The sequence below is a fragment of the Alternaria viburni genome, assembly GCF_023758015.1.
Source record: "Alternaria viburni strain BMP 2772 chromosome Unknown scaffold_12, whole genome shotgun sequence".
Classification (NCBI taxonomy): Eukaryota; Fungi; Ascomycota; class Dothideomycetes; order Pleosporales; family Pleosporaceae; genus Alternaria; species Alternaria viburni.
In genome coordinates this window covers 619802-633527 of record NW_026055781.1, presented here as the reverse complement: position 1 = coordinate 633527, position 13726 = coordinate 619802, and the positions used below count along the sequence as shown (strand labels likewise).

Genomic DNA, 13726 nt, shown 5'->3' with positions numbered 1-13726 from the left:
GGACTGTGCCTCGTGCTTGCAGATCGTTTCTTGCAGAGCTAGTACCAAGATGGAGCCCGGCACATAGGGCTGGAAATTTGGCATCTCGCGAGAAAATGAACGCCTGATGCTGCGGGTCGAGATCAGGCGGCCGAGTGGAGGCAATGAGCTGCGCCTCGGCTGACTGAAGCGAAGGAAGAGGGCGGTTTATAGATCATGGGTTGTGATGCACGGTTTCTGTCTCTCGTACGTAAGTGGTGGGATGTTGGGCTGATACCGCGTTGGATTCCGATGACTGTGAGGCAATGTCTGATGCTCGGAGTGAAGGAATGTACCCCGAGTGAGAAGGAGTCCAAGAGAAAGTGCTATGCCTGTTGAAGCTCACAGACTTCGAGCGACTAAGACGGAAAGATCGCCAAAATATACAGCTCGATGCAAGATGACATGACATCAAGAATCGAATGAACCAAAATTTAGAGTTTACTATACTACTATGAATACACGTGAAGTCGAAAGACGATCAATAGTCCCATTTACGGAGCATCAACCATGTCCTACATGCTCAAGTGCCCTCTGAGCTTCTCCAACACCCCAGCAACAACCTTCTCGTTCTTGCCTTCCTGCCTTTTACTCTCCCTTGTCGCAACCTTCTCCAACTGCTTGGCCACATCCTTGTTCTCTACAGCCTGCCAATACGATTCCGAGCGTTCTACAAACCGTACGAAAGCCTCTAGCACAACTTCTTTCCCTTCCCAGCTCTTACCACTAAGAGCCTTATCTAGTACAGGCCAGATTACCTTCGCAGTAACGGGCTCGATTTTCTCGCTACCGACGGCGTTGGTGATTTGCAAGACACAGTCAGCAATGGTCTTGGCGGCTGTGTGTTTGATGGCCCACTGCCTGCTTTCTAGATGTGTTTCAGAAAGAGCAAGAATTTCTTTAAGGTAAAGAGAGACAGTGCGTGAACCTGCGACATGATCATCCCATGTCTCTGTGAAGCTCTTGCGTACTTGCTCTTCCGAGTCGTGCTTAGCCAGGAAGATGAATGGAAGCAGGTCTGACGCGAACGATGTGAAGCGGTCGGTAGCGTATGATGAGATGGCACGCATGATATCCGCGGCGAGTAGGCGGTTCCTGTCACTGTTTTCTTCAGACTCAAAGTACAGCTTGTGGACGAAGGTGACGGTGGCAACGATCTGTTTATCTGAAGCGAGCCGTGCAAGATAGCCAGCTGCAGCCGCATACGAGGAGCTGACGGTCTCATTGCGGTCGTGTATCTGCTTCTGGATCAACTTGAGGAAGCTGTCGGCGTATGGGTTGAACAAGAAGCGATGTCGTGTAGCCAGAGTGACGAGGACCCTCGAACATCCAACCTTTGACGGCAAACCAACTGCGTTTTTCATCGCAGCCTCAATGCGGGGCACAAGAGCTGCCATGGTGTCTGCGTCTGCAAGGTCAAGGCAGCGCTCTACAGATTCGGTCAATGGTGATGAGCGCACGCTTGCAAGCCGCATGTCGTCTATCTTTTGCTCCGTGAGGTTGTACTTGCTGGCGTTGAGATGTACGTAGTTGACGGCTTCGGGCTCTAAGCTACTGAGCAGCCCGAGCAGACGTTCCACGAGCTCCGGAACGTGGGGATTAAGTGTTTTGGCGTTGCTCTTCTTGACGATCTGAAGCAAGGTGTGCACTGAGAAGAGACGGACTTCTTCAGCCGAAGACTCCAAGCCACTGGTGGAGAAGAGGAAGGGTATGACACGTTCGAGCTGGATGGTTGCGGATTTGTTTGACGCATCACCGGCTTCGAGGGACCGAGTGAGTATGCCAGTGAGGACACGGGCGAGAGATGCTGCTGCGACGCGGACGGTTTCCTTGATGTCGTCGAGAACCTTGAAGGTCTTTCCCCAGATCGCGTCAAGATATTTCTCGTACTATTCGGAGTTATCAGTATGCTTAATGTGTTGTACTGCGATTTCCTTACCTTTTCAATGCTTCGTCCTTGTACGAGGTCCGCGATAGCTGCGCAAGAAGCCTGACGAACGCGCCACTCCTTCGTGAGTATGCTGACTAGAAGATCGTCCATTATTGCGTCAAAATGTTTGTCGATAGTCGCTGAGGAGTCCTTGACGAGCGCGTTCCAAATGTCGTTCATCGAGCGTTGCACATTCGTGTTTGGATCGAACCTGAGTCCATGTTAGAATATGATGTCGTCAAAACGTTCAGCAGCTGTCTAGTAGGTCAGTGAACATACCGATATCGATAGAGCTTCGGGTAAAGCTTGGGGTTTTGGGCCAGATATCCGTCGACACTTGAATCGGAGAAGATGTTACTCAGGCCAAAGCGACCAAAAGCGGCTCTGCTTGACCAGATGGAATTATTCGATGCCATTGACATGAAACGGTATACCAAACTTGAATCTCCAACCTCAGCTGCCAGGTTCAGAATATCCTTGTAAGTCGTGATGGACCCGTCTCCAGTGGGCAGTGCACCAGGCTCGAAAAGCTGAGTATCGTCCGTAACAGTACCAGCCATCTTGGACTTGTTGTCCGAGAAAGAGCCTACTAGATCGCGGACGAGGTCATCTTTGAGTTGGCGATCACCCTTCTCATACACCAACCCTAGTCCTCGCGAGGCTGCTTCCTGAACAACCTCATCACGATCAGAAAGACAATTCTTAAACGCTACCTGGCATTGGCCAAGGTAACTCTGCATCTCGGGCTTGTGACCACAGTACTGTAGGAGACACAGTAACCATATTACAGAAGCTTTCTTCAATGAGGGTTTCGTCTGCACACAACCCTTCAACGTCTTCTCTAAAACTGCCCCAAGCGTCTTCTCCCGCTTAGGTCCAGATGGTGTCTGTAGGGGCGCATCCCATGGGTCTTGCGGTTGGTTGGGATGTAGAATGTCGAGTTCGGAAGTCAGAGCCTTCGAGTTCCAGCCACTCGCGAAGCAGCTCAGAGCTTCACCAACTGAAAAGTGTACTTCCGGCTGACGGACCTCATGTAGCTCATATAGCTTGTCGCCAATGGCCTTGTACTCTATAGCTTCCTCAGCTTCGGCTCCGGTCTCCTCTGTGATCATGGATAGATGGCCTAAAGCCATGATGGCACTGGTCGTGCCTGTCTTGGCGGAATCATATATTTGTTGCGCAATGTCTTCGACCTTTGCGTACTTGGACAGCAACGAGGGGGTGATAACGTAGAACAGACTGAGTTGATCGATGCAAGAGAAGGCTGCACCCTTCAAAGTCGCGTCCCGAGAGTCCTTCATGATCTCTACTACTGATTGTAACAGTTGTTGAATGGGATGATCATCAGTTATCGTTGCAGATGCTGCTCCACTTCTCCAGAACGCTCTGCTGTAATAGTAGCCAAGTGCTAATATGATGCCGCTTATCTGATTGATATCAGCACCGACAGCCGACTTCCAAGTGCTGAGCTTGTCGAAAAAGACTACTTGAGCGGACTGAAGAGCGTCTTGATCAATGCTATCGTGCGATGCTAGCAAGCCATACGCGTGGGCGGCGGCGAGTCGCCGCCCAGTGTTGTTAGCTATGATAGAGGGCTGCAAAGCGCGGAAGTCTCGGACAACGTTAGCTTGAACCCAGTGCTGCTGCGGTAGTAAAGATAGCATTCGCACGAAAGAAGTGCCAATGTCGCCAATGTCACTAACATCGTCTTTTGTGAGTCTGTCAAAACTGGCTCGTAATATCACTGCGAGCGATCGAGCGTGGGCTTTGTCTGCCGCATATGCACGGAACGCTTGCCGAGCGCGCATGTCCGTAGTCATCTGGGCATCAAGCTTCCTGCCCCAATCTTCCGGAATGTCTTCACCCATCTCTTTGTCATGTAGCGCAGACTGCATCGCGACGCTAGAACAGAAGCTGATGACAATCGGTAGAGCTCCAGGGTATTGCTGGTAGAAGTGTTGTATCTGTACAAGAGCGTCCTCTGACTCGTCGATATCCATCGCGTCTTCATCCTGCCCTTGCTGAACGATAATAAAGTTGACCAGCTTGTCGAAGTCCGGAAAGACCAATGTGCTTTGTTCGCGTTCGCCGGGTGGGGTATTGGACATTCTGAACCAGTATGGATCGAGACCACGTCGTCCTTCCTCTATGACCTCATGCCTTTCGGAAGCCCCTCCACTGACAGCGAGAATGTCGATCCATCGCGCCAGCACATCCTCATACGGAAGACAGCGGTTTGCAAATCGTGTCGCAACATAACGTGTGCTTCTTGTAAACCGATCCGAAGCTGGCGTGTTATGTTGATCCACAGACGCGTATCTAAGTAGTATCTGCCGGAACCTGGGCATGACAGAAGGATCGAAAGGTTTCGAAAATGCGCCGAGTACTGAAGATAAGGCTTCCTCTATACTGACAGCTACGTCCTTTCCTGCCGAATCCTCACGGAGAGATCGAAACAAGAACTCTAACAAGTCCAGGGACGGTTCTAGGAGTATCTTTTCGGGGGCAGCCTTCGCCAACAGTCCGATGGTCTCATAGCCATAGCCTCGTAGCTCCATATCTTGGTCATGATCTGGAGTTGGCCAGCCTTGATCTTGGATGAAGGCCCTCAGGTTGCCTACCAGACTTTCAGCAACCTGGGAAAGGTCGGAGGACTGTCCACGACGTGCAACGAAGTTGACTAGTGAGAAGATGGCTGAGCGAAACTTGGAAGCTTCCCTCCCTGCTGTCTTGTTTGTCGCATTCAGTTCTGGTGAGAGAAGGCCTTCTTCAACGAGCCTCGCTATTTGCCGTGGGTATGCAGTGCACCTGACAGATCTTGACAAGACGTTGAGTATCCTGATTTGTAGTGGTGTCTTTACGGGCAACGATCCAGTCGTCGAGGTCGAGCCAAAGTAGAGTTCGAACAGAGACTCCACAACTTCTGGTTGTTCAAGATCCTTGGATAGCATTACACGTTTCAGAGTGTCCTCGCCAACCTCAGATATCCGGGAGTTGGTATCTGCAGATGCGAATAGTGCTGGCAGGAACTTTTCATCTTCTTTGAACAGCCCACTTGCCATGAAGCGCGTGACCAGGGCTTTTGTTTCAGTCAAATTTAGGCCTGCATCGGAGGTGGGATCCCAGGCATCTGGCTTGCCCTGTAGCGTCAAGAACTTGTAGTCTTCGACAGATAAACCCGGACAACGCAACGTGGCTTGGGCCTGAGGGTTACTCTCTCGCACGATGCTTAGCATGAGTAGTTTCCCAAACCATTTTGAGAGGAAGGCCGCATCGTCATCGGAAAGGCCCAAAGTTGACCTCAGCTCATCGTCCTCCTTGCTGCCGCGGAGGGGCAGTTTGAAATGGACCAGAAGACGTAGAATGAGATGTAGCAGCTGAGAAGCATGCTGTTCCGACTTTTCAAAGTCTTTGGCGATGCCTTGCAGCAGGATGGGAAGAAGCTCCAGTCGTTCGGCGACTGTAAGCCGCGATATGCCTTGCTGAATGTAAAGGATGTCGAAATGGCGTATGAGAGAGATGTCGGGATTCTCTTTATACTGCTTTAGAAGAGCACTCACAGGGAGCTTGATGTCTCTGCGATGTTATGTTAGTGCAACACTTTGTCGGGCGAGGGTGAAAGCGTACTGTGACTTTATGCGGGTGTTGATGTGTTGGCAGATGGAGATGACCTTATTCCGCACAGCAACGCTATCTGAGCCGAGTTTGAGGAGTAGTGGAGAGAGATAGACTTTGAGCAAGTCCTCAAGCTTCTTCTCGGAGCTAGCAAGCGCAATGCGCATCTCGACTTTGCCCACCAGAGCAAGCTCTTTGGCTTCGGGGGTTTGTTCTGACGCCATGGCGCGATGTGATGTGATGGGACTATGGTATGAGGGTGCTGGTCAACAAACGCGAGTCTTATGGCAGGCGCAGCAGGCAGACGCGGATGGCGTGGCTCATGGGCGGCAGGAGGACTGGATGACCAAGCGATGCAGCGTCGTAGTGTACCTATTGGGCCTCTTCGTCCGTGATTGCCACAGGTGGTGTCGGACATTCACAGCGACAGGGGTGGGCGCACGGGTACCGGGATGACGCAGTCGCACCTGCCTGCAACAATCGCATCGCGTCTTCGACGTGCTTCTGCCCACGTCGACGCCTGCTGCCTCTCTGCCACTCCTACAACACCGCCCGGCTAGCAATTCGCCGCCCTCCTAGCCCGTCCCATTGCCTTCGACCACCACCCCGCCGTGTACCCGCCAGCACGCCCGAGCCGCGCCTGTCACAAGCCGTCGACCGCACCTGCAATCACACTGGCACTCGACGCCCATAGCTCGCACTGTGTAGCCCCCTCACCGCCTCACAAAGCATCGCCGCACCCTGTGCACGCACCTCGATAGCCCTTGTCGGACGTTGATGGGTACTTAACTGCCCCACCACGGTTCTCTCTCGACTGCAGTCGCGACCGCCACACACAATTCTCGACACACGCCCGACCACGCAAACTTGCTACGCGAGCCAAACAGCGCCTTCGGAATAGCACGCCGCCCTCACAAAGGCTTCTGCAACCTGCCCCATAGGTTAAAGAGTCGTCTTTCCCTGCCCCAGCTCAGGACCACGCTCAAGCACCCAAAGTCGGACCCCACACAGCCGCCCAAGATGGACGACGAGAACGTCCTCAACTTCTGCGGCATCACTTCGTGCGACCCAGACAAGGCCGCCCAGTACCTGCGTCTCACCGATGGCAACTTGGAGCAGGCCATCCAGCTCTTCTTCGACTCCCCCGGGCTCGCCGATGCCCCTTCTGCTCCCTCGCAGCCCTCGGCCGCCGCTTCCTCCGCACAGAACCCCATCAATGTCGACTCAGACGATGACATGGACTTCGACCCTGCGCCGCAAGGCACGACGCCACCCGCACGAGCACAGCCAGGCGTGGAGGATGACGAAGCCATGGCACGGAGGTTACAAGAGGAGATGTACGGCGGTGGCGCGCCTGGAGGAGCTGGCTCTGATGAGGTCCGCGCGCCCATAGAGCGGAGGATGGAAACACTCGTTGGGCCAGGCTCCAACTGGGGGCCTGCTGAGGACGAGGAGGATCTCGATGCCATGGTCCAGGAGCAGCTGGCTCGTCGGCGGACAGGTATGCCGCACACCTCATATATACAATTCCCGGACTTTGCTGACCCATCGGATCAAGGCCGCGCAGGTATCTTCAACCAGCACACCACCCACACCAATGTCTGGGACAACGCGACCGATTCGAGCACTCGGCGACGCGAGCTTGCGACCGCGACGGGCGGTGCTTCCGAGCAGTCCTCCAAGATGAACATGCTCGCAGAGCTATTCCGCCCACCATTCGAGATTATGTACCAGGGATCCTGGGAAAAGGCGCGAGACATGGGCAAGGATGAGGAGAAGTGGCTACTCGTCAACATCCAAGATCCTGCAATCTTTGATTGCCAGCGCCTTAACAGGGACATCTGGAAGAACGAAGACATCAAAGCAACGGTACGAGAGAACTTCATCTTTATGCAATACGCAAAAGACGACCAGCGTGGACAGCAGTACATGAACTACTACTTCCACGCCCGCGACAGCTCCGACGCCTACCCTCACATCGCCATCGTCGATCCCCGAACGGGTGAGCAAGTCAAGGTCTGGTCCGGCCCACCGATACCCGAGCCAGTCGAGTTCCATGCTCAGCTCCACGAGTTCCTTGATCGCTACAGCCTCAACGTCAACGCGAAGAACCCCGTAGCCAAGCGGAAGTCTGAGTCTAAGAAAAAGGACGTAGGCCGCATGACTGAGGAGGAGATGCTAGAGATGGCACTACAAAACAGCATGGACAACGGCAAGGGACCAAAGGATGATGACCCAGATGCTCTCACCAAATCTACGGACAACATCAAGGGCAAGGGCAAGGCCGAAGAAGCCGCACCGGAACCCGAAGCCGAGCCCGAGGCAGCTCCTTCAAATCCCGTCTTCGCCGCTATCTCTGCACATGCTCCCCATACCGAGCCGACCGTTACCGACCCCAAAGTCACGACCCGCATCCAATTCCGTGGGCCGTCAGGACGCCCAATCGTGCGCCGCTTCAACCTCTCAGATCCTGTTCGCCGCGTCTACGAGTGGATCAAGTCCGACGTACCCTGGGAAGGCAAACAAGGAGCTGAGTTCGATCTGGCGTTCATGGGCAAGAACCTCCTCGACCACGTCGACGACACAATTGAAGTCGCTGGACTCAAGGGTGCAAGCGTGATGGTAGAGTTCTTGGACAATGAGTAGTCCAGACAGCCCAACGGCTGCGCTGCACCGTACGAAGGTGCTACTTACAACGTATAGGCGTACAAGAGACATGAGTAACGAATACGTAGTTAGATGTTTCCACGCATCACCGCTTGGACGACATACCTGGGGTCTTTAGATCTTCTTACATTGCCGCCACGGACCCGTGTGCGGCCAAATACCCTTGCATTCTTTGGGCACTTAATGGGTGGTCGTGTTAGTCCCAGTATTGAATTCCATCAGTACTTTATGAAAAGTTTCTCTGACTACAGCTATACGTGCGTGGCATGGTATCTCAGAAAGTATGTGTGAAGGTGAGAATACGTTGAATTGTCACACGCTTCCGACATGAGACATGTCTAGCTATCCATCGCAGAATGCACATCTTCGCCGATGTTGCTATGGATTCCAGTGCGCATCATCCGCGCCTACGCCATCAGGCGATGAAATGTCAACTCACCATCGATACAAACCCCCACTTATATCACCATCTTCGTCACCAACCTTCATGGTCTCGTCCGAAGAGTATTCGTAATCTGTATCGCTCTCTTCATCATCTTTCTCATCAACCTTCATGGTCTCGTCCCAAGGGTATTCGTGATTTGTATCGCCCTCTTCCTCATCAACCTTCATGGTCTCCGCTGATGAAGTTTCATGATCTGTATCGCCCTCTGCATCAGCATCTGTACCCACATCCTCGTCGTCGCCACAGTCGAAGTCGACGTCTTCGAGCTCTGCATCGCTATCGTTTCCATCCCAGGCATCTTCTTCTTTCGAGATGAAGAGATCATGCTTCGTTCCTTGAGTAGCCTCGTCGACGTCACTTCCTCCTTTCTCGACATCTCGCATGCTGACAAACGATGGTGGGTTCATCTTCCCCTTCTTGTTCCCTTCTTGATCCAATTCCATAGATTTTCGCTTCTTCTGCGGCCTGGGTGGTGGGGGGTCGTGTTCACCATCGCCGAAAGCAGAGTCGTGGTTACTGTTTGTTGGACTATCATTGCCGAGGGTGGGTGGGTAGTTGTCAATTGACTCCGGTACAGGAGGTTTTGCTGTCTGCGTGGAGAGTTCAATCGCAGCTTTGATACCGTCCCACTCTCCTTCCGCATACCCCGCGTCTGCTGCATCGGCAACTGTTCCTCCTACTTCGCCATTGAGTTGAGCATTCAGTGATAGTGCGTAAGCTAGGTCCCTCTCTTGCTGGGCTTCGCGCTCTTCTTCGGTCACTTTGGCGACTAAATCGGCATTTGCAGCCTGGATCGATGCGAACGCCTTCTGAGCATCATCGGCCGCTTCAGTCGAGGTCGTGGCATCGTGGCATTCTAGATCGCCTGGTCGTACGTAGTCAGGTCTCTCTCTTTCAGGAACGCCGCGAATGGGGTCGGGGTTGTTGAACCAGTGTTCGGTACCGTAGTACTGTACTTGTAGTCTGCTTCTCATAGCTCGGTACGCTTGCCATTGACTCTCGGGTACTGGCTGTTCTTCTGCTACTGGAGCAAGAACATTGCCATGGGGGTCTAAGTGGACGACTCGACCAGCGTGGGAGCGACCTAAGCGCGTCTTCGATGTGGTTACTTCCGGAAGTGTTGGCGTGGTCTTCAGACTGCTGCTGTCCTCTCCCGTCCCCCTTTGCTTGTCCCGGCTTTTATCTGCTTGCATCATGCTCTGCAGCGTTTTGTGATTCGCACGCTTGTCTTTCTGTCGCTCCAAGATTCCCATGGGCGTAAAGACAGGATCATTGATAGGCTTGAAAGTTCGCCTTTTATTGCTCGTCGAGACACCAGTCGGGGTAGGACTCATCGTAGCTTCACCGGGAGGAGGAATGCCAGACTCAAGACTCATCTTCGAGCCAGCCTCCAGCTGTGGATCGGGCGACGCGGGTCGATTTGCGTCATCATCTTCTTCGTAGTACATGTTCACGGCGTCGATCACGTTGTAATTGAACTGTTCCAGCCAATTCTGGGCATCTTCAAAGTCGATGTCCACGAGCTCGCGAAATTCTTGTATCGCCTTAAAACTAACCTGACTTCTTGTTGTTCCTTCGCCGGTCGTAGGCGGAGCTGCAGGCGTGTCTTGTGTTGGCAGCTTCTCGTCGCTTGAAGGCGTACTCTGAACAAGCCTTCGCGACGAGTTGGGGGATGCAACCGTGTCAGATTCATCGATAGGCTGCGCAAGTTCGTCTTTTATCTTCCTGACCAGATTGCCCCTCTCTGCAGTCGCTTGGACTAATGCTTTTGCGAAACTCTCTTTGTCTTCGGCTGTGTCATCGCTATCATCACTTTCGTTCAAAGTCGCAATATCCTCGAGAACTTTATAAAATCGGCCCACAAGGTCTCGCTGCTTACCAGTGAGTGAGTTGTGTCCTTGTCGCCGGCGCCGGCCATACAGTTCGTTCTTCAGAAAGTCGTAAACCTCATCGTCGGTGTACTTTTTCTGGAGCAATTTGACGGTTTGCTCAATAGCGGCTCTTTGTACTTGGTGGTGCCGACCCGCGCTGATGGCATTTACGCCCAAGATTTCCTCAGGCGTGTCGTCCCTTAGCCTGCTAGCATCCCCCACCAGCTTCTCGAGCTTTTGGAAGTCTTCGTTATCGAACCGCATCTTGCTGAACGCCAATCGCGCTGTTTCAAACATGTAGCGCCAGCGAATCTTCTCAGCCCTTGTGGGAGTGTCTTCAAACTTCCCGGATTGCTTCGGTACCTTCTTGAAAGTGGGCCAGCATATTCGTCGGGATTCTTCGTCTTCTACAGTGAGCTCTTGCCCGAGGAGCGATATTACCGAAGCAAGAATGGGGCCGTTGTACTATAAGCCATACGTTCAGCTAGGTCTTGGTCGTAAAGTACTAGCTGGTCCAACATACCGCTGCCGCCCCATGCACATCGGAATGGAACTTCGCGAGGTTTGCGCTTCCATGTACGCAGTACGCAAAGTCTAAGCCGGTAACAAAAAAGTGCCGGATGTAAACGATGCAGCATGTGTCTCTCTCATTGACTTTCTTCTCCAAGGATAAATCGTATGCCTCGATCTCGTCGCTACGGTAGGGTGAGTAAAACCACTCTGTACGTAGTCTCTTGAAGCTGTTCGATTCGCATCTTAGTGTCCTATGCACGTCAGTTATGTGCTGATGACTGTAGCAGCAGTATTACGCCTGTATGTATATCTTGCACCTCGTCTAGAGGAATGCTTCATCAGTCTCCCGTGCTTTTGTTAGCGGGGTAGGAAGGTTGTTGCTAAACATTGGTGTCATCGTGTTTGGCGGTGTCGTTGTTATTGTAAGAATATCTTGGTGAGCGTGAGCGATAGTAACACTGCGATGATTGTGATGAGATAACTATGCAGGACAGCAGTGGCGAGGTGAACCCTCAGACGACAGTGTTGACGCGAGAGGAAGTCGACCGTGGAAGCAAGGGCCTCGTAATTGGCAGCCGCATACACGTGGTCAAAACTCTTGGCTGTACTGCAAGTGGTGGGGAAGGTATAAACAGCATTCGTGCGCTAGATAATGGCGGCAGCGACCGACTTCCACCCCACATCGCAAACCTCAATGCTCCTCCATGATCTTTTCATCTCCGATCCGCTGGGTGAAGGTGACTGTTCTGTCCTTGATCCTCCAGACCCCGCTCGCACCGCGCACACCATCACAGTCGCCGTTCTTCGCCTCCAGCATTACCATGTCGTCCACGTACTTGCCATACGCGCATAGCATCTTGCCCTCGTGAGGGCCTTGACCGAACTGCAAGACTCAGCATCTATTCCTGATAATCTGGGTACGAAATGTCCATGTATGGCAAGCTAAGTCATGGCGCGACTCGAACGCTTTGACGGGCTTTCAAGGCACATTGGTTGCTTCTAGAAAGTGAGAGTAAGGACTGAGTTCCAACGACTTACGTGTACACCCTGGAAGTACGTTACAGCTCGTGCCGTCTGCGCATCGGATCTGAATGTGATGGTTTGCGTCGTGAGGTTGTGATGTGTGCGGACTGGTCCAAGGCTGTGTACTGTCAGACTTTGTATTCTTGCTTGTCAACATGCAAGTGATGACCCTACCGGTTCTTGATCGCATCCTTCACCTCATCAAGGCTCTTCATAGCTTCATTGAAAGGGTAGCTGGCTTCGACATCGGATATGAAAACCTTCCCCAGCAGATCAAAGTCCTTCAAATCCAACGCCTGGCAATATCGCGATACGACATTCTTGATGGCCAAAACATCGAGTGGGTTAACGTCAGACATGACGGACGGCGCTTCAATTCTCAATCCATGGATGAGGAAGTGTTCTAAGGTTATAACCTGCTTCTCTCGGAACCCCGCCCCAGAGAGCCGGACCCTGATGGAGGGCGGTAGAGTGAGGTTCTCCTTCCGGTTCAGTACCAAGCATCATTACAGGATAGTCGATGCAATCGCGGCCCAGACGTCCTGTCCCTGCGTGTCGTCACATCGTCACATCACTCTACCATGGAAACATGACGGGCGATATTCACACGATACCTTGAAGCTCGTGTACCTAGGTAGCTCGCAGGGCGGATCGTCATGTCGTTGCGTGTATTCAACACAAGATTACGACGGGTAGGAACCTTTTGGAAGATTGCGCATATCTGCCGTTCAGGCACAGGGTTGCCGTCGGTCAGCACATGTCGGCAGCGAAGCAGGGGGCGGGGTGCGAACAAGAAGGACGGAGGGCATGTGATCGGCTTTGATTGGCTGAGACAGCCCACTTACCCCATACGGCAGGTTCAGAGAGACTGTGGATTGTGGCGCCAGAAATTGAGTGAACATTGATTTCCACCCAACATGATTTCCCCTCCAACATGCGCTCGACATCGATCTCACCCCGACATCCAACCAAATCTGTGATGATCTCCCAACTGATTTTGGGCGATAAGGAATTTTGTATCGCGAGCGTTCCCTGTAGCGAGAAGGTCCTGCAGGAAGTGGCTGGCCAGCACTCAGTCTCTTGATTCCTCCCCGGGCCCGATCCTGTTCCCTCAAGATTGCAGGATTCGACGGCGCTGGTAAGACCTACCTGGTTGGGAAGGTTGAATGACGTAATGGTGCCTCGACGGACTGTGTGTTGAGGGACTTCCCATCGTGCTCGGCAACTTTCTGGATTCTACAACTCTATCCTTCTCGCTGCATCATGCATGTACGCCTATCAATATCTCATGCAAAGTGCGTACGAGACATGCCAGATCCGATGATTACTGAGGCTCGCCCTGGTCCTCCCAGACGCGTGATTCCTCCCGTTAGGATTCTCGCATGCCGCTTGCATATTGCCACGGCCACCCCCTCCACATAGCCCTGGAGATCAACGCGCATTCGCCTCGACTTTCATTCACACTCCTGTAATGCTGGTAGCTAAGCAAATAAGCGTGTTCCGTAAGCAGCTTTTTGATTACTTCGCAGCTATCCATATGGGTGTTTGGCCTCGTTCGGCGAATGCGCTGTATACGTTCACACGCGCCGAGCGTAGGCATCCACCACGGCGCCAGCACGACAGGCTTCCCCACCATCGCAACTG

At 52.9% G+C, this 13726-nt stretch overlaps 4 protein-coding genes across 4 annotated transcripts; 1 reads left to right on the top strand and 3 right to left on the bottom strand.

The window, feature by feature from the left end:
• Positions 1 to 533: 533 nt before the first annotated feature.
• On the bottom strand, positions 534 to 5787 carry J4E79_006256 (uncharacterized protein; the record flags this gene model as incomplete). The annotated part of the gene is made up of 4 exons (XM_049355127.1): positions 534 to 1907; positions 1958 to 2159; positions 2228 to 5524; positions 5576 to 5787. 4 exons carry the CDS (start codon positions 5785 to 5787, stop codon positions 534 to 536), a joined length of 5085 nt encoding a protein of 1694 aa, XP_049210523.1.
• Positions 5788 to 6583: 796 nt separating this feature from the next.
• Positions 6584 to 8209, top strand: J4E79_006255 (uncharacterized protein; the record flags this gene model as incomplete). The annotated part of the gene is made up of 2 exons (XM_049355126.1): positions 6584 to 7064; positions 7122 to 8209. 2 exons carry the CDS (start codon positions 6584 to 6586, stop codon positions 8207 to 8209), a joined length of 1569 nt encoding a protein of 522 aa, XP_049210522.1.
• Positions 8210 to 8665: 456 nt separating this feature from the next.
• On the bottom strand, positions 8666 to 10810 carry J4E79_006254 (uncharacterized protein; the record flags this gene model as incomplete). Its single annotated transcript, XM_049355125.1, has 1 exon — positions 8666 to 10810. The coding sequence occupies one exon, from the start codon at positions 10808 to 10810 to the stop codon at positions 8666 to 8668; it is 2145 nt and encodes a 714-aa protein (XP_049210521.1).
• A 940-nt stretch (positions 10811 to 11750) lies between these two features.
• On the bottom strand, positions 11751 to 12441 carry J4E79_006253 (uncharacterized protein; the record flags this gene model as incomplete). Its single annotated transcript, XM_049355124.1, has 3 exons — positions 11751 to 11942; positions 12098 to 12200; positions 12257 to 12441. The coding sequence occupies 3 exons, from the start codon at positions 12439 to 12441 to the stop codon at positions 11751 to 11753; spliced, it is 480 nt and encodes a 159-aa protein (XP_049210520.1).
• Between the last annotated feature and the right edge of the window lie 1285 nt (positions 12442 to 13726).